This window comes from Orbicella franksi, chromosome 14, assembly GCF_964199315.1.
Source record: "Orbicella franksi chromosome 14, jaOrbFran1.1, whole genome shotgun sequence".
In the NCBI taxonomy this organism is placed as follows: domain Eukaryota; kingdom Metazoa; phylum Cnidaria; class Anthozoa; order Scleractinia; family Merulinidae; genus Orbicella; species Orbicella franksi.
The window spans coordinates 6,300,411-6,320,337 of record NC_138158.1 but is presented as its reverse complement, the minus strand read 5'-3'; the positions used below and the strand labels follow the sequence as shown (position 1 = coordinate 6,320,337).

General features: G+C 39.8%; 3 protein-coding genes across 3 annotated transcripts in view; 1 reads left to right on the top strand and 2 right to left on the bottom strand.

Annotated features, from left to right (window-relative positions):
* The first annotated feature begins 1,174 nt into the window (after nucleotides 1-1,174).
* LOC145468157 (ras-related protein Rab-32A-like) lies at nucleotides 1,175-5,545 on the top strand. The gene has a single exon (XM_081451844.1). It carries the CDS (start codon nucleotides 1,567-1,569, stop codon nucleotides 2,431-2,433), a length of 867 nt encoding a protein of 288 aa, XP_081307970.1. The 5' UTR covers nucleotides 1,175-1,566; the 3' UTR covers nucleotides 2,434-5,545.
* A 68-nt stretch (nucleotides 5,546-5,613) lies between these two features.
* On the bottom strand, nucleotides 5,614-12,617 carry LOC145468153 (uncharacterized). Its single transcript, XM_081451841.1, has 3 exons — nucleotides 12,246-12,617; nucleotides 8,717-9,048; nucleotides 5,614-7,638 (listed from the first exon to the last, which is right to left on the bottom strand). Exons 1-3 carry the CDS (start codon nucleotides 12,494-12,496, stop codon nucleotides 7,304-7,306), a joined length of 918 nt encoding a protein of 305 aa, XP_081307967.1. The 5' UTR covers nucleotides 12,497-12,617; the 3' UTR covers nucleotides 5,614-7,303.
* Nucleotides 12,618-13,987: 1,370 nt separating this feature from the next.
* Nucleotides 13,988-19,927, bottom strand: part of LOC145468082 (uncharacterized) — a 43,406-nt gene continuing 37,466 nt past the window's right edge. Inside the window, exons 33-41 of the mRNA XM_081451752.1 lie at nucleotides 19,589-19,675; nucleotides 18,849-18,935; nucleotides 18,087-18,173; nucleotides 17,376-17,483; nucleotides 16,859-16,945; nucleotides 16,112-16,180; nucleotides 15,762-15,839; nucleotides 15,252-15,395; nucleotides 13,988-14,506 (exon numbers count right to left, since the gene is read on the bottom strand). Coding sequence (XP_081307878.1) covers nucleotides 14,462-14,506; nucleotides 15,252-15,395; nucleotides 15,762-15,839; nucleotides 16,112-16,180; nucleotides 16,859-16,945; nucleotides 17,376-17,483; nucleotides 18,087-18,173; nucleotides 18,849-18,935; nucleotides 19,589-19,675 — 792 coding nt within the window. The 3' untranslated portion in view covers nucleotides 13,988-14,461. The remainder of the gene's footprint in view (nucleotides 14,507-15,251; nucleotides 15,396-15,761; nucleotides 15,840-16,111; nucleotides 16,181-16,858; nucleotides 16,946-17,375; nucleotides 17,484-18,086; nucleotides 18,174-18,848; nucleotides 18,936-19,588; nucleotides 19,676-19,927) is intronic.

The window sequence follows — 19,927 nt, the reverse complement described above, 5'->3', positions numbered from 1 at the left end:
ACAGGCGGCAAAGCCTCGCTAAATGTTACAGTCGAACCCGCTCTCCACAGCCAAAGTAGGGTTGTAATATGACACCAATTTTATTAGGGGGGGGAGGGTAAAAAGTTTTCAGTTTTGAAAATATATATATATATATATATGAAACAGAAACAAAATGTTCAGGACAAAAGTGTCAACATCGCATGCAAAGCGGTAAGCACAGTGAGTTCACTGATCAGTTTGTAATTAATAAATTACACTGCATATTTTCCCTTTCGTCAACAACCCGACGATGCACGGTACGGAACAGGTTTCAAGAACTTTTATTACTGTACGCCACTAGTACTATACGCCCGCTCAAAAAATGGGGTTTTGTATACTCTGTTCGTCAGTCGTTGTGAAGAAGTTATTTTGGCCGGTTTGAACACGCTTAATTTGTGTCTTTGGTGGCCGTTGACGTTGTGGAGTGGTGGCTGTTGTAGAGAGGTCAAAACAAGAGTGAATGTATGGTACAAAAAGAAAAGTTGCTTATGTGGAGAGGTGTCCGTTAGTGCAGGTTCGAATTTACATGGTTACGACGGCTCGCACCTAATATTAGGCGGCATCTGAGGTGATACACGGGCTAACTCTACTATAGAACTAAATTCTCTAAATTCAGCGTTCTATCCCTGACTAAACTGCTTGACTATAACCCTACCCTAGTGTGCATATTTACTTCATTTTGACTATACCATATTTGCTCGAATAAGCGCCTTTTGAAATCAGTTTTCGCGCCTCAAACCCGACGCTCATGATTCGAGGGCGGCGCTTATTTGAGGGCGACGTTTATTTAAAATATGAACGCGACGAAGAAGTTTTTTCTTTTAAAAAATTAAAAGGTTCATTTTCAGCCTTTGAAAAAATTTAGCAGTAACGGAACAGAAGCGTCTTTTTTATTGTCACCATTCATCCCTTCGCGCACTTTTCAATTGGTGTCTTAAGCTTCAGGCAACTTCGATTCGCTTTTGGTGAAAATAAATTTCCAATGCTAAGCCAGACTTGAGATTTGTATACGTAATTGATTTTTAGCTACACCGAATTCCTCGAATAAGCGCCGCATCCTGGCCGCGGCGCTTATTCGGGGCGGGCGCTAATTAACGTTTTTATCCCAAATGCGGCGCTTATTCGAGGGCGGCGCTTAATTAATCGGGGGCGGCGCTTATTTGAGTAAATACACATTCTCAGCCAGTCACGAAAATGATCCGTAAACGTACTACAAAGGATACTTAGATATATTTAGAACAATAACAGTAAATGGATGATGCAATGACACAAGGTGACCCCATAATCAACAATTCCGCACGATACGTTTTAACTTGATTTGACGCACGTTCCACATTATTATTTGCGCTGTGACCGCAATGGTAAACATTTGAAAACAAGCCCAGTTGCAGCAATTATTGTGATATGTTGGGAAATAATGGTCGAGAAATGGCAAAATAATCAACAAAGCTCTTGAGCTTTGCACCTTCGAATATAAACAGTCAGCAAATTATATAAAAAAAATTACAAATTATACAACTCGGATAATTTCAACGCAAGGTGAAAATGGATGTCCAAGGCACAATGGACTCAAACGATTGTAAAGACAGGAATGACAATGTACTCGAGGAGAAGGTCGCAGATCCAGCAGATTTAGAGGAAGGGAAAGAAATCTTGCGCAATATTGAAATGACGGTGGCAGACCCAACTGATTCAGAAGACGGGAGAGCTCTCAAGGAACAAGTCACCGTTTTGGAAATGAAAACATTCAAGAGATATTCCCATTCGTTGTCTCAGTATGACCGCTTGGAGGAGGCCACTGAAGAAGACCCCTTGAAAATCGTTTGTGTTGGAGACTGCACAGCAGGCGTGCTATCTAAGGGCATCTTCATCAAGGACTATCTTGGAATCAAGCCAGGATTTAGAGTCCACCCTTTTAATAGCATTGATTTCTACCTAAAAAGAGCAAATTGGCAACGTTATGGCAGCCTGAAAAATTACTATTCGGTAGTCCTTCAGCTCTGCGAAATATCAGACCTGGAGCGATTTTCAGCAATGACCAAGGTGTTCTTCCAGCACAGTCATGGGGCGGTGGTGTTCTGGGGACCGCGTCACCCTGCGTCACTCGCTGAAGCTGTGAAGTGGAGGACGAAGATAGCCCAAGAGGTTTGTTCTCCGATCCCTTGCGTTTTGGTGACGGAGAATGTTGTGGATTCCTGTGCGAATTCAGTGAAGTGGATCGGACACGGAAAAATATTTGAGAGCGAGTTAGCTCTGGATCAATTCTGGAAAGATAACGGGTTTGTGGGTCATTTTGAGATCACGTCACGCGACTGGGAATCCGGTGAGAGAAGTGTTTTCGGACAAGCAGTGAACTGCCTTCTAGACGAGATTTTGCAGGGCGATGAAAAAGAAGACAAAACCATGTTGTAACGAAATTTCACCGTCGGGAGGATCATTTGTATCAAGAATAATACAATTAACAATAAAACATAAAGCTATCTGCTACCAAACTTGTTGCTAAAGGAGCTCAGTCACGCTATCTTGAGTTATTTTGGCCGCGTACGAAATTACCTTTAAATTGAAGGAAACCTGAAAATCGTAGTTTACTAAGATAGAAAAACACCAAAGAGATAATAATAAACCATAAAGGAACAAGCATGGTTAAGGATGGAGAAGATTGACACGGATTACAAACGACAAACTTGAAAAATTTGGGCTAAACTTTTCAAGATGCTCAAACGGTGACGTAGCTCCTTTAAAACCCATCTAGGATGTGACAAAATAGCCTGTGTACAGCCGCCCATGACAAAACTAGGCCGAGTTGTTGCGAGTCTTAACGTGGGTTGCGAAAGATAGTTGCGATTTTTTATTTCAGTGCGTTTAATACGTAAGAAGACTATACACCATCTCAGGACTATCTTTGCATGCAGCTGGGATATCCCCACTAAACTCAGGTCAATATATTATTCTAGGATTACATTATGGAAATGAATCTCAGTGATTTCAATATTGTCATTTACATCAAACACAGACATTGTTTTCAGATCGATTGAGCTGCATTGGTATGGTAAATAGTGTGAAGTAGCTCTATAACTATTGTAAGTAGTGTGGAGTAGATGTTTCAGTTAGTATCGAAAACAATGTAAAGTAGCTTAATAAGTATTGCAAGTATAGTAAGTAGCTGCGTTGTATTCTAAGTTGTGCAAGTAGATGTATTGTACTGTTAGTTGCGTAAGTATCAGTATTGTAAGTAATGTGACTTGCTGTATTGTATTAAAAGAAATTTTTATTATTATAAAAAAAAATCGTGTCACCTCACCGCGTTACCTCACGTTAATTGATCACCTATGTCTTCATATCTTTCTCCGCATTTCAAATGTATGATCTTTCATATATTCATTTGTATTCTTCACCATCTAGGGGTATATTACGAACTTAAAATGTGACAGCCCCCAGTTGGCTTGATAGCTCAGTTGGTAGAGCACCGCATCGGTATCGCAGAGGTCATGGGTTCGAATCCCGTTCAGGCCTGAATTTTGTTCAGGATTTAATTTCACAACCGCTCTAAACCAATAGATTTAATAAATCGTAAGCATAACTAATAAGTATAGGTAATCATACGGTTTCGAGTTCAATTTGGAATTAATTTGCACGAGTGAGTTTTTCAAAAAGCTCATTCGAGAAAATGTTTTTCAAAGTTTCCGCACAAAATTTTCGTCATCAATCTACGTGATATCATCGAGTAATTTTTTGATGTATAATATAAATCGTAAAATTAGCTTCTTGGGCGATCTGTTCCGCTCCTGCGTAGTCCTTGGCAGGAGTGAAAACTTTAAACAATGGGTACTTTAACCCTTTGACTGCCAAATTTTCACAAAAAAACGCCGTTTTTAACTGTTAAGTTTTTTGGCTGCCATGACGCTAAATGGACCTTAGTTTTGCTGAGAAAGATATTTTTTACCAAAACGAGAGATTTCTCCAAGATTAGGTACCAAAATGTACAATATTTTAATTTGGCGCGCGCGCATAAGCCAAAATTTAGGTATAATGGGCCATTTTACCACCAACGTTGTTTTTCAATTTCCTGTCAGAATGTTGTCGATATCTAAAACAGTCTGTTGTGCCGATAGATTTATCTTAGCTCTACTATCTGCTTACCAAGAATATCTAGTGACATGTAAATTGATGACGTCACATGTGGTACAAAGAGCACGCCCACCCAGGGCGTCTATATGCACCGCTGGCAGTCAAAGGGTCAAAAGCATGTCCAGATGAGCGGGTAGAAGAATAATTAACTGAATGCAGTTCGCTATGTTATCTACATATGCTAGGTTATTTCTGATCTTGTAGAGCATAGACAAAAAAAGCGTACCATAACTGGATGGTGGTTCCTGCCGGACATACGTAGGTTTAATGCTGCCTCGGCAGTCTATGCAAGTTTCATTGGACCAGGCTGAAAGAAATAATTCTGGAAATGTTTATTTAACAGTTCTGCTATGGCTGACGAGTCAGTCAGCTCCAGACCTCCTGAGTTCAAGGAGGCAATACCAGTGATTTTTTTTTTCTGTACGTGCGTGTTTCATGAAGGACCAGAAGCGTTTACCGCCATCTGGTTCCTCAAATATATTAGACATATTATTCACGTAGTCTCAATAAGCCTGTCCGATTCTTTTTTGAACTTCTCTTTTCAGCAATTTATTGTGTTTAGTGTCTCTAGAGTTGGGTGTTTTTAATTTTAAAGCACTTATCTCTCTTTCTGATCAAACGCTTGAGATCAGCATTTATCCGGAGCAAATAATTTTTATCCCTTGCGGACTTGACTGGAACAAAGTTGCCCAATCCTTCTTTCAGGTAGTGAAGGAGGTTTGGAGGAGGTTTGGATACCTGGTCTTAATTAGCATAGATTTTGACGATTTTACTTCTCCGTTTACTCCTTAGTTTTTGTCTCGATTGAGAAGATATATCAAACACTCGAGGCAGTGTTTCATCGGCTATCCAAACACCTCGAATTTGGTCAAAAATGCTCCGCTCCGCGCCGCATTTTCAACTCTCTTCTCGGTGTTTGGATATCCCGATGTAACACTGTCTCCCGTGTTTGATATATTACATCTAGGATGTAAGCTCTAGAGTTGCCCCCGTCTGCTTTGTTAAACAACGATATCCTTCTGGGCTTTTGCATTTTGCTTGTTGGTAATAGACGATAAATTCTCTTCAACAACTGACCACTGCTTCGAGATCTGCTAGGCCTGGAATTACTTGGGTAGATTGAATAAGTGATGAATTGTTGGTAGCAAACAAGTCTAAAATGTTATTATGTCTTGTAGGTTTATCTACAATCTGCATAAGACCATAGTCACACTGGATAGCTAAGAACTGTTCATGGAGGTTGGGACATTGGCAGTTAGGTTTGGTGTTATTTTCTAGCCAGTCAAAACCTGGAAGGTTTAAATCTCCAGCCAACCAAATAATAAAATAATAATAATAATAATAATAATAATAATAATAATAATAAGATTTATATAGCGCCAGTATCCTAATGTTCAAAGGCGCTTTACAATATCAGAGGAAAATCTAAGAAAATATCTAAAAATTTAAAACATTAGTCTAAAATGAATTGCAAAAGGGCTTCTTTATTACTTATTTTATTATTTTTTTAAAAATACAGCAATTTTTATTACAGATCTTATTTAGAGAATAGTTTTCTTCCTTCAAATGTGCAAAATGCAATGCCAACTCTTGCTAAACCTATACATACAAACTTATATACATACAACCTTTATTTAAGCACGACAAAGCTTTCAGCAGGTTGTGGGGTCGTGTACTTACCAATTTTAAACAACAAAACAATTACAATTAAAAACAGGTGTGCAACCAGGGTTAAACATATTGAAAACAATAACTATTAAAACATTCTCTCGCTGAAAAATTTTAAGTTAAAATAAACAGATTTCCCTACCCTTTCATATAGCTAAACTTGTGAAATCCCTACGCTTTTAAATACCTGAAGCCTAAAAAAGGACTACCCCTTTTGGGTGAAGCTTTCCTGTACAGGCAATTATAGGGAGTACCCCCCTCCCCCCCCCCACCCCATTCGTCAAAGGCTGTGGGTTGGCAGCCAAGAGCTTATTTTACCTTAAATTTTTCAGCCAGAGAACGTTTTAATTGTTTTTAAACAATTACAGTTCAATATAATTAACTAAAATAAAAAGGAAAGATCTACATTAAACTTTAAGTCTTACAACATTTGCCGAGGTTAAAAATATATGAAATTCCTTAATCTGTACTATTGGTTGTTTGCTGAGCTAACACGTTAAAATTAAAGTCCTTCAAATTGTGACACTTTCCTATGTTTTTCACAAAAGACTTGATGTGTATACAGTCAAAGACTGATCCATCTGAACGTCCAAACACATTCCAGAGCCGGAGGGAGGGGGGGGGGGGGGAGGGTACTGAACAAAGTTCTATACAGGGAGGCTTTGCCCAGAGGTCCAACCCTTTACCCTTTTGTATACCATTTTGACAGAAAAGGTGCCCTTTCGTATATTTTTAATCGAAAAATCGAAGGCCTTTCACATACTTTCTTAACTGGCACATATTATGAATAAATCACCAAAAAAGGATTAGCGAAGTCTTCTTGTCATTTTCATGTACTCACAGTGACATTAAGGTGCGTCTGTTAGAAATATTTCAATTAAAGACCATTTAAAACAACTTAAAATGACAGATTTCCCTACCCTTTCACATACCTCAACTTGTGAAGTCCCTACTATTTTATACACCTGAAGCCTAAAAAAGGTACCCATTTTGGGTGGAGCCTCCTGGTATAGGCAATTATAGGGAGTAACCCCTTGGGTTCCAGAGGACAGTCCCTCTATAGGCAATAGAATTTTGCATGTATTTTGAAACAAAACTCAGTGCTACGAGTCCATGCTTCATTCTCAAAGCACATCTACTGTTGCAGTTCATCAATGGTTTAACTAGAGCATTCTTTATAAAGACAGACAAGTGATTTTTCCACATGCTTGTCTACAATAAGGTTGTGATCAAGAAAAGAGACATGGCAAAAAAAGAATCTGATTTGAGAATTTACAGGTGTTGAATATTCGATAGGAACAGTCCACCATCTTTTAAATGATAAAATAAAACTGTTTGTTTTTATCTCTTTTGCTGATCGCAACCGAAATGAAATGTTTTATGACAGCCTTGTATGAAATGGAACATGACAAACACTCAGTCAGTGATTACTCTATCCATAGATTTGATTATTTTGTCCATAAATGAAACCAGATACAAAGTGAATCTAATATTCGATATGAAATACTTCCAGCTCATCTATTTTAAAAGGCAACCCACTGGTTAAAATACTCTTTTTAGGATGTTTAGGAGACTGAAAGCCATAACCTAAACTAAGCTTGCATGTTAAGGTATCAGACCCAAACCTTTCTGTGTCCTGTAGCACCTCAAGATCACAGCCTTTTGGGGAACCAAAGCTTGGCCCTCTATCAGAGCGACAAATGATTCCACCATAAGCACCCAGTTTAGGAGTTATCTTCATCATCCGTTCATTTCCAGAAATTTTAAACAGTATGAACAGAAAAGATTGACTATCTGGTATAGGGTAGGGTCTGGTTGAGTCTAGAATGTAAACAGGAACACAAAAGAATGAAAAGATTTGATTTCTTACCAGTCTAGAACAGAACTAAGAACTAAGTCTATGACTAAGGTCTTAGTTTTTCACAGGGGTTTTTAGGCCTTAGTTTCTGAGATTTGGAGAGGATCTTAGGTCTTAGTTTTTGAGATTCAGAGGGGGTCTTAGGTCTTAGTTTCTGAGGGATTCAGAGAGGGTCTTAGGTCTTAAATTTTGAGATTCAGAGGGGGTCTTAGGTCATAGTTTTTGAGATTCAATGGGGGTCTTAGGTCTTAGCTTCTGAGATTTGGAGGGGGTCTTATGTCTTAGTTTCTGAGATTCACATGGTCTCAGGTCTTAGTTTTTGAGATTCAGAGGGGGTCTTAGGTCTTGGCTTTTGCGATTCAGAGGGGGTCTTAGGTCTTAGTTTTTGAGGGATTCAGAGAGGGTCTTAGGTCTTAAATTTTGAGATTCAGAGGGGGTCTTAGGTCATAGTTTTTGAGATTCAAAGGGGGTCTTAGGTCTTAGCTTCTGAGATTCGGAGGGGGTCTTAGGTCTTAGTTTCTGAGATTCAGATGGTCTCACGTTTTAGCTTTTGAGATTCAGAGGGGGTCTTAGGCCATAGTTTTTGAGATTCAGAGGGGGTCTTATGTCTTAGTTTCTGAGATTCAGATGGTCTCAGGTCTTAGTTTTTGAGATTCAGAGGGGGTCTTAGGTCTTAGTTTCTGAGATTCAGATGGTCTCATGTCTTAGTTTTTGGGATTCGGAGGGGGTCATAGGTCACAGTTTTTGAGATTCAGAGGGGTCTTAGGTCTTAGTTTTTGAGATTCAGTGGAGTCTTAGGTCTAGGGTTTTGAGATTTGGAAGGGGTCTTGGGTCTTAGGTTTTTGAGACACCCTCTTTATGTTGTCACAGTCGTTGTATTTTAACATACAGGTTATCCCAGAGCACAAGTATATTCTGAACTGCTCAAATACTCTTTAAAACTAACTGCATTCAGTTATCACTGTCTTGCAACTCAGTACTGATGTAAACATGGTAAAAGGACTAAGCTAAACGTTAAATTCAAACACACATATCATATACCTCCTTGCCATGATTTTGAGGTATAACCACCAAGGATGAATTCTCCATGTTTTATCAGCACAACAGTAGGACCTTTGTTATCACAGCAACGATGAAAGTCTCCTGGTCTTTTACCATCATCAGAAGCTCGGAACAACAGTGAACAGCTCGCACCATGTGGTAACCAGGACAGTTTGTCCTTTAATATCACAGAAGATGGAAAAATTTCCTCCTCCAGTTGATCTACTATTCCTTGGATCTGATAAAACTTTGCCTCTGTAAGAAGCTGCCTTCGAGTTATTTTGTCATCTGGATAAAGGAGTTCATTATTGCGGAGGTAGTTCAAGATGTACCTTCAAAGGAAAAAGGGAGAAAATGACGAAAAAATATGTACACGCACCTGACAACGTGCAACCCAAGCTTTCTAATTTTGGCGCAGAGTAAATGGATATACAGTCAAACCTCCAAGTACGACCACCTCTCCTCAGCGACCATTTTTCCAAAATACCAAAAGTTTCCCAATCAAATCACTATATTTGGAACCTTCCGTAAGCGACCACCTCTCATAAGTGACTGTGACCACTTTTAGAGCTTAAAAGTTTAAAATTTTCTTTTGTTTTTAACCTCCTGTAAGTGACCGCTTGACAGATAATAGAGCGTAAATAAGATGATAAGGTGTTGTAACATTATTGCATTACTGGATAGAACAGTGAAACCTGTATTACATGGACCCCATATTAATCGGACACCCCCTATTAAGTGGACACCAGTTTGAGTCCCTAAATTTTCTTCCCACATTTAAAAATAAAAATAACCCTGCATTCAGCGGACACCTCTGTTAAGCGGATGCGGACACCAATATTGTGACAAAAACCTGCAATAAGCAGACACTTTACTTCTAAAAGCTCAGCTCAGACTCCTTTCAGATCCTTCAACATTGTTCAGAAAAATATGTAGATTAATTCAGATTGACACTTTGGCTGACTGGACATTGTGCTATGAGCAGTCTTTGATCTTACACTGAGTTACAAAAGGTTTAATAAAGAGTGGATGCCCTATATTAAGCGGACACTAGTGAGTGTCCCAAGGGTGTCCGCTTAATACAGGTTTCACTGTACAAGAGAGGGAAATTTCTCAATGTTTTCCTTGAAATTGACTTTTCCCATGAATAAAACAATTAAAACATGGCGTAAGTCTCTGATGTTACCATATGCTAGTGAGGCAACATTTTGACCTAATATGGTCTAAGCTCTCATAAGTGACCACTTCCCGCACATGACCACCTTGGCTTGACATTTTTGGTGGTTCCTTACGGGAGGTTTCACTGTAGTTATCTCTGGCCATTTTCTTTATTTTCCTTTCTTCAACTAACTTTATATAAGAAACTTGTTTAGGACCCTCAATATGCAATGTCAAGCAACACGACCCTTAAAACCAGCGACATGAGAATTTCTAATCAGTGACAAGTGAATCGAATGCACCCGTCCGCTAAAACTTGACAGCAACACAAGAAGCAAGTTAGAAATGACAGCGACATGGTCCCTTTTGGACTTTTTGCCTATTTAGAAATTACATTCTCTTCTAAGTCTGTAAATTTCAGAAAACGAGTGCTTTTCCATGTGAATAAACTCTAAAAAAATCCACCTTGTAGCAACAGCGACATATGACTTAATGTAGAAAAATGACAGTGACATTTGCTTCCGCTGGTTAGGCGACATCGGTATACAAAAGGATGAAACATGATGACACAACTACCCCCCTTGGAAGGCCTCTTCTATGCCGTTCTCCATGTAGCATGACGACAGCCCTCCCCAACCCATGCCAATGATGAATACTACATGTATGAAGTCAGGCAATCAGTATAGCATGTATATACAGAATGGTTGATAAATTTGCACCAATATCGACTCGAGGCCTTAATAACTCTTGCTCATAAAATGAAAGGTAAAGAAATAATTAAAAGTACCCCAAATTGCAGGTCCTTTGAAGCCTCAAAGCAACGGTGCATTTATACAAGGATTTTTAAAATCTGATAATTATCTCGTGACGTAGGCACTATATAAATTGCCTCTTACTGACCAAGTTCGAGGGCTGTGCTGAAGGTAGGGACCGATTTTTTCCCCCATTGATTTATGGCCCAAGTGCAAAGTGCGTGGGCCATAAATTGAAAGGGGAAAATGAGGATCTGTAACTTCCAAGAGGGTCCACAATAGGGTTCTCAGATCCCGCTTTGCTACCTGTTTTTTCCTGTTAATCCCGCCATCCCACCCTTTTTTGACTGGAAATCCCGATCCCGCCTACTTTCAAAGACGTTTATGCATTAATTATTAATTTATTAAATTAATAATTAGTTTAATTACTAACACAGAAACTTTTTAAAAATAGATATCATATGAAAGATCACCAAAGAATTCAATGGGTAGCAGATAAGTAAGCACAAATGATTATAACGTTTCTTTCCATAAACGGTTTACTGTTTTGTTTTCTTTTGTCCATGTATAAGGGAAAGAAATGGCCTGTATACACACTCGACGGTTCTTTCAAAGCTTTCAGCATCTTCACTTTCCTTGAAATCTGGGCTCTGAACCTTTCTTTCTGAATGAAGGCATTCCTGCTCGCGCATCCTTTTCGTAATATATGGCGCATCGTACGGTAACTATCACCGCCATCCGGTGTGGCTATCCAGGCCAAAACAAACCAAGTGCTCTGGAAAAGGTCGAAAGACTAGAAAAACTAGAAATGATCGGGGCCAAGATTTCAGACGGAAGCGTCGAAAAAGTTGGAAATGGACAGATGTCATTGATGTCAGAGGTCAACACAAATGATTGCAATCAGTAGGAATAGGACTCAAAGACCTCATACAGTCTCATGATGGTAACGTAGTCAAGCAATAATGGATATGTTTGACAGAACCTGACAGGGTACAGATCTGTTGCTATTCATTACTTGAAACCTGACACAGCTATAACGCACATTTAAGGTTCGTTTCTGCCAGCCTGTCGTTCTTGCGCTGGTCAATAACAATTTATGAGGTCACGTAAGAATTGAAATCTCGTATCCCGCTCTGTTCCCCTTGCAAATCACACATCCCAACCCTATAAAAACACGAAATTCCGCTCCCGCTCGTAATTGTAATTCCCGCTTCCTGCCCCTGTTTTCAGCTCAAATCCCAAATATCACAGCGAAAAAAAGCCAAATCCTGCATCCCGCCAAACCTATTGGGGACCCTCTTCCAACTTACACACTGAGAAGACAAGGTTAGTGACATATTTGTTATATCTCTACTGTGTGTGTCTGCCTTGTTCAGGGACGATTTCTATTCATGCAGAATGGCTTCAAATTTCTGATGCACATCAAAAATTTATTGATACACAATTTTAGACAATTTTGCTATTACAGTTAAGAACACTTGGCTATAAATCACGAAACTTTTCGGCAACAAAAAACAGCTTTAAATTTAGCGGGCCGTACAGTAGAATACGGCCCGCTAAATTGCCCAATCACAGCGCGCGTACCAGCTCAGAGATATAATATAAAGAAGCTTACATACCGGAAAAGTTCAGCATCACGGTCAATAAAATATGCTCCATCGTCTTCGTCCGCTTTTAACTCGAACCTTCCAGAAAACATCGCACACAGCATGGAATCCGGATCCTTTCTCAGAGTGTCCAGTGTTGTTTTATAAATTTTACCACCAACGTTCAACTTGATCGTGCTAGCGAAATGGACTTCATTCAAGGTTTTTGTTGTCTCATCGATGGCTGATTTTTCTTGTTCAACATTGTCAAGGTCTTGCTCCATTCGCGTATTATGTCTCGATTGCTCTAGGGTTTTCACACAAAATCATTTGAGCATCGAAAGTTTTCCAACAAGCCAAATCATCGCCACCAAATTTACTTCCGCTATATCTTTCGATTCTAAGCGAAGACGAGCCTCGTTCTGAACTGACCAGCGGCAAAGAAGTAACGAGGTTGTGTAACACTCCTGTACTGGATTCTGCTATAACGTATTTTTGTTGATGGTCTTATCGATAATGATGAAAAAGTAGCTTCTTCTAAAAAAAACATACCCATTGGAAGACTAGAGTGCAAAAACACACACCCTATTTAATTAAGCCACGATGGCTGAGGACCAAGAGTTTATATGATAAAGCTATCTTATCTTACCTTTTGGGGCCGCACACACCTATATACACCCGGCTATACAGGACATATAAGGGAGTACGGGCGGGTGACCGACCAAATGACTCGATTTTAATAGACGGTCAATGATCGGGCATACTCACACCAGACAACCTCACACTGAATCTCATGGGCGGAATTGACGGGAAAAAAACACAGCAAACGCGACGAAATTGTCTCTCGGGCTAAGCCTTGCGTATGTTCAATGCATACTCTTCTGCGACAGACGCAAATGTAATGGATAAAGAACGGATCGGAGAAGTAGTTGTGAAGAAGAGTTGTTTTAAAAGGCTCTCAGTACCATAGCCTGGGACAGTATCCAACGTCGTCCCAAAACCATCTATGGTCAATACTCAATACAGATACCTTAACATGAGCTGATACCAACACCTTAGCTCACATCAATTACGTAAGCACTCGATTTTAGCTAGCATGAATGCTTTACTTTGCTCTTTACCCATGCGTGCCGCATACATTTGCAGTGCGTCCTATATTCTTTTTCCCCCTTCATTCTTAGTCCTAGTACTGGCATGGGCAGACACCCGACTTTGTCCAGCACTCAGCCTTGGCCACACCCATCTTTGGGTAACAGCTAACCCTTTTAAGTTTCCTTAAGTTTCCGCCCCCCGCTCAGTTGTCCATTCGTTACATCGTGCATTCCCTCGGGCTTTACGTTGTGAATTCCCCTGAACGTTTTCCGTATGCTACCTCGAACCGTCATGACGTCAACACCCAACGTTATTGGCTAAAAGTCAGTCTAACCCAGGCCGACATTTAACCCTGCTCTGACACTCGGCACAGCGCGTTCCATCAGGAGTTACGGCGGGGTCCCTTCAGTTTCAAAGAACGAACTTAACGGCAAACGGCAATAATTGCATTTTAACAGAAAAACAATCGGCAATTCACGGCAAATATAATTATTCTTTCCTCAGTATACAAACAGCTAAAAGAACATGGCAAAAGTTTAATTTTTGCCGTTTACCATAAATGTCATTCTTGAACTCTCTAATCATTCGTTTCTCTCTAACCCGTTGTTGTCTGTTCCACCGTGCAGGATGGCCTTGCAAAAGGGCTGATTAAATAACCAGGGAACTTCTTCATCCACTGAACATGATTATGACTGAATGATTAATTTAATACTCGAAAGTTCAAGTTAAGTTTTTCTCTACATCACCACTTCTAAAATCTATACACACTTCTGCGAACCACAGGCCACAGGCCTGTATCTTTTGTTAAACACTTCTATTACCTGGCATATTTCTCTTATTTATTTTTTATTTTTTGCCTTATAAACAAGTATACGTACATCTGTTCAGAAAGTGTATACGGCAATTTTTTTATGTATGATTGCGTTTTGCGTGTTTCAAATAGAACTTTTGCTTTCTGTATGCTTTCCTTTAAAGCAATTAAGATCGAAGCTTGACGAAGTCTACACAATGTTTCAAAAAGCCGGGGTGTAAGTAGGGTTTAGTGAATCCAGAATCAAGCGTTTCTCTTGGGAATGCCACACAACCTCGTGAGGGAAGGGGACTGGGAACGAGATTGGAGGGCTTGAATAGTTCCAGGTGGTACTTCAAGTCGCGTGCTATGAGGTGTCTTTCTGGTATGTTCCCAACAATTGACTTGTTAGCTGCAACGAAAGAAAACGAACACGGCATATTAAACACTGCTCGTAAAAACCTCCCATAACGCATTTTCTTGAAATGGCGCAAATTACATTAACTCAGTCACACATCTATTGATAAAGTGCCTTCCAATTTACTTGATATCTAAAATTCTAGTTGCCAAAAACAACAGGCTCATAGCTCTTGGCATTTATTTCGGTTGCTGTAGAATGAAGCGGCTAGAAATATAGCCTGCGTAGTTTGGCGGTTTTTAAACAATTTGAGTGCCCTATGAAAGCGGGGAAGCCGCGCTCTACCCCCCCCCCCCCCTACCACCCCTGGATGGGATGCTAGTCCATCGCAGGGTTACCCCCAGCATTAAATTCACCGGCAGCCATTTATACACCAGGGTGGTGAGAGGCACTGTGACAGTTAAGTGTCTTGCCCAAAAACACAAAGCAATGTTCCCGGCCAGGGCTCGAACCCGACCCGCTCAATGCGGATTCCAACATACTAACCATGAGGCTAACATGCCCATTTTCCTTTGGTTAGGGTTCCCTTGTAAACAATTCCCGATTAAATAGTAATTTAAAATCAGCCTTGGGTGTATATTCGATCAAACTAAAATCACTCGCCCGATTACACCCCAAAGTTATATTACTATTGTAAACCATGCAATCAATACCGCTGGATTTGTCTCGAATAAGCTTCAAATATCTTGGCTAAATAAAACCCTAGCTACTAAAATCCAGAAGTGGTCCAATAACGTACACTCGTAAACTTGTCTGTTAGTTCCATAGTTAACTCATCTTCAGTCATCCCTCTTGGTACAAGAGAACTTAGAGAAGAAGACGGATTCATATTCAGATATTTTTCCAGCTTTTCTTTCGGCAAGTAGTCTTGTTTGGCCTTCATCTGACAAAAAAAAAGTAACAGAAGATAAAGAAAGAAAATTAGCAAATTTGTCTAGATCTAGATCCGCGTTGATCTAAGGACATCTCGTCAATTATATAATAGTGTGATGACAGCAAGGCCCTGTAGTTTTAGCGCTGAAATCGTCGGGTCATCGCGTTCTTAGAGTCGCCATCTTGAACAATTTGTTGAGAGAAAACTGGTGAGGAGACAAAATACTTTGGGTATGGAGAGAGAGGGGCGGGGAGAAAATACTCAAGCTAGCCGAGTTGCGATCAAACGGACAAAAAGAAGACGAACTTTCAGTGTGATTTTTCGATTTATGGTATTATTTGACTACCCACTGCAAAGCAATGTAAATATTCGTACCTTCGAGGCAGGGAGTTCTTCTGCTCTCCTCGCATCTGAGAGTCGAACAAAAATTGAGCTGCCTTCCATGAATTTGATCTTCAACGAGAAAAGAAAACAAATACTTAAGCATTTTTGCAGTGTTTATATTTGAATCGACAAGTCAAGGAGAGAGCTTTACGTGGCGACTAACAAATAAGCAGTCACATAACCCTTCGTCCCTAGATGGGGACGTGGAGAATACCCCCTCGTGGAAACATTATTTATATTGTTTTTCTAATAGAGTTTGTTTAGAAAATCAAATCTCAGTGAGCAAAAAGTCTTGTTGACAGTAATCGTGTTGGCATTGCTGTTTTACTGTAAAAACGTACCACTTTCCTCCTTCGAAAGTTGGATAGGACATTGAGACAGTTGTCAGCTTGAAGAGAATTCAGCACCACCTGTAAAACGTAAAAGATGACATGGTTAAAATCAATGATAACAAAGCTATGAAATTTCTATATACAATATTTAAAAACAACAAACGAAGTAAGGTTTTCAGATTCTAAACAAAAGTACGTCCAGTCTTTCATAAATGTTTTGCAAGAAAAAGATGATTTAATAGCAAAGTTTAAGTCTAATTCCACATAACAATCGGACCTGTTTTTTTTTTCAAAATAATCAAGTTCCTGTACAGTAAAGTAGAAAGTTGAAGTGGTTTTACATTGTGTTTATGTAAGATTGATCATTACTTTTTTTGTTGCAGTGTATAATATTGCTGCACCCCCCCCTTCTGAATGACATGCTAGTCGTAAACAAGTTACTCCTCACCCTTTTGTCAAGTTGTCCGGAAAGGTCGCCGATACCCATTTATACACCTCATGCCCCGGGTGGAAAGAGGCACTGTAAGAGTACAGTGTCTTATCCAAGAACACAACACTGACCCTGGCCAGGGCTCGAACTCAGAGTCCAGCGTCTCCATAACTATTTTCAAGTCAATGGACAATAAATGCCGTGGAGAAGGTTGGTAAGGCATATACTATTTCTTCTTGGCGTGCAGCAAGCCAGTAGCCACAAAATTATAAAACCCAAAATGTTAACTGATCATAACTCTGTTATAAATCACGATGAGAGAGTACCTCAGGGGGGTCCCCTGTGTATAGCGGTAGCTGGTAACAACCGTTTACAACGTAGCCTTCATCAAATACTTGAACAGCACTCCAAGCCTACAAGAAACAAAACACAGCAGAATCTGTAATTTAGGTGTTTTCATCTGATAGAAAGATAACTATGCGACAACGAACATTCCTAAGTAAGGTTTAGATTGTTGCGTAGCAGAGTTTGCGTCGGGCTAAGTCTACCACCCCGCCGGAGTTATCCCGACCTTTTGTAGCGTTACGAAACTAAGAGTATTTCTAGCTCCCCCTTGGATGGGTCGCTAACCCATCGCAGGGTTACCCCTAGCATTAAGTGTACCCTCACCCATTCCAAACCATTCTCAAGTCTACATTTAACCGACATTTGTTAACAAGATTTATTTCACTAATTTCGAAGTACGCACTCCGACGGCCAGGTCAGATTCGCGGATTTCCAATAGCGGAGTTGATTGTATTGATTCGAGAGCTTATGGAAGAGCAATAAGTCTGATTCATATACCTGGCCTTGTAGACTGTAAGATGTTTTGGTTTGGCTAGTGTCCAATATCAACTCATGAAGATGGATGATAACAACCATAAATCTGTGGTAAATACGGCGAGGAAAAACCTGGATAACAAACAGACAAACAAGAATAACTGGTTATCGAATAGGAGATATCACCGCTTACTTTGTTAGTTTCTTGCTCAATTGCGAGAAAACCACTACTCTAGCTGGCTTGTGATAACTCCCTTTTTTTTTGACGTACAGAATTACGTTCAAATAGAAGAGAATCTAAGTACAATAGTTTACCAAGATAGAAAAACATCAAAACCAAAAAGGAACAAGGATGGCTAAATTGGGGAAGATTGAGACGGACTACGAAACGAACATTTTCAAGTGTTTTTTTTTTTTTCGATGTAAAAAATTACGTTCAAATCAAAGGGAATCGAAAACTAATAGTTTACCTAGATGAGAAAACGTTATAAAAGCAGTAACAAACCAAAAAGAAACAAGGATGGCTTAGGTTGAAAAAGATTGAGACGGATTACGAAACGACGAAGCTAACATTTTACAATGCACGAAATCACCTTCAAATCGAGGGGAATCTAATAATAATAGTTTATCAAGATAGAAAAACATCAAAAAGGCAATGGCGAACGAAAAAGGAAGAAGGATGGCTAACGTTTTTCAAGATGCGCTATAGGTAACCTAGCATTATAATGAACTGACCTTAATTCCGTCTTTCCACACAGGAGAGGCGACACTACTCGAGTACAGCGGTTTTGTTACAAGGCCTAAAGAGTCCTCTCTTGTACCCTGTGAAGTGGATCAAAACATACAGAATACTTTTATCGATACATGAGCCAATAAGATAAGAGAATAGATCCATATAGCGTACAGTAGCGGGAATGTCACTTTGCCTGAAATGATATCAATACAAGTCCTACACTCGAAAAAAGGAATTTGTTTCATTCTTCACAACCTACAGGTATACTCCGAACCAACACCGTGACCAGCTCCCAGATGGTTTGATAGCTTAGTAGGTAGAGCACTGCACCGGTATCGCAGAGGTCATAGGTTTGAATCCCTTTCAGGTTAGAACATGTTTTTTTCAGGCTTTATTTTCACAAACACGAGATGATCATTCACATCTCTACATGGCTTTACAATTTTACATTATAACTACATGGAACAAGATCGTCAGTCAACTAATACAAGCTAATACAACACTGTATAGAGGCCGTGTTATAAATTTACACAGTTACTGATCAATCAAATAGATGCTGTAAGTTGTGCTCATGCACGGCCGAACAACGTTATTCCAACAGTGCTTTTCTTTCCTGAGGTTGACAAATTTGAAAAAGAGTAATTATAGTTGTACCGTAGAATTCTGACAAAAGCGATTATGTCGTTATGTCGCTTATGTCGTTATGTCGCTAGTGTGAATCAGGCCTTAGAAAGCTAAAACGCAGTCACCATCTTTTAACTCACCCTATAAAATGATCCAGGAGGCAGAAGACAATAGGACACCATCGTAAAATTTGACCAAGGCAAATTCTGGGCAGCATCCACGGAGATCTGAAATTTATATGACGAATCAACAACAGATTACAAGCAGAAAACAGCTTAGGTCGGACTTTGCATCTACATAGCTAAGAAAAAGGTGGTCCGTCTTACAACCCCCGAGGGACTCCCTCACAAAAAGGGTGGGGGTACTCGTCGTACCCTTGGGGGTTAAAAAAAGCGGTTTGGGGTGTTCAGGGTGTTTAGGGTGTTCAACCTCATAAGGTCCAAAGTGGGAGCTTTTGCGATCTCTTTTCTCCTTTTAGGGTGTTGAGCCCCCCCCCCCCCCCCCCGCCCAAAATATGACAGGAGATATTTGACAATCAACCGATTTATCGCTATCAAAAATAATAAAAGTGTCAGTTAATGTATAGTTTCAGAATTGGTACCTCTTCGGGGTGAAAAAAAATTTCAAGCCACGCCCACAAAACAAGATCTTGGTACTTCTTAAGGGTTCCTTTCAAAACGTTCGACGTAAACCCCTTCCTTTTTATATGAGACTCCCCCCGAGCTTACAACCTTTCTTGCTCCAGTAACTGTGACATTTGTCTCCTTTTTTAATTAACGAATCAACTGCAAATGTACTCTTCTGTAGTCTTAATGAGTTTTCAAAACGTGCACTCGTCTAACTTCTTAGTAACCTTGCGAGACGCCAAAAAGATACCAACCTTTAACCCGTGCATCACGTGATAGAGAGCGATGTAACTAAAGTCCAGGTCCCCAGGTAATGCGTCAATGTTTCGAGTGAGTCGAGTCTAATGAACAAAAAAAGAAAAGAATGGTAAATAAGAGCTGTGTCACGGATTGCTATCTCTTGAAATCAGATCTATAGTTTGTAATCCGTGTCAATCTTCTCCAGTCTTAACCATCCTTGTTTCCTTTTGCTTTATATTATCGTTTTCGTGTTTTTTTCACCTTAGCAAACTACTATCTACAGATTTTCTTTGATTGGAAAGACACTTGGTCACGTAATCTCGAGAAGTCACGTAATCTTCAGCAGTCACGCA

What these genes read in the sequence shown, in the direction of transcription:
- LOC145468153 (XM_081451841.1), bottom strand. Translation starts at nt 12,496, where the DNA reads ATGGAGCAAGACCTTGACAATGTTGAACAAGAAAAATCAGCCATCGAT. An exon ending in CGTGATGCTGAACTTTTCCG is followed by an intron (nt 9,049 to 12,245) that starts GTATGTAAGCTT and finishes TTTCCTTTGAAG; the next exon opens with GTACATCTTGAACTACCTCC. An exon ending in CTCAAAATCATGGCAAGGAG is followed by an intron (nt 7,639 to 8,716) that starts GTATATGATATG and finishes TTTACATTCTAG; the next exon opens with ACTCAACCAGACCCTACCCT.
- LOC145468157 (XM_081451844.1), top strand. Translation starts at nt 1,567, where the DNA reads ATGGATGTCCAAGGCACAATGGACTCAAACGATTGTAAAGACAGGAAT.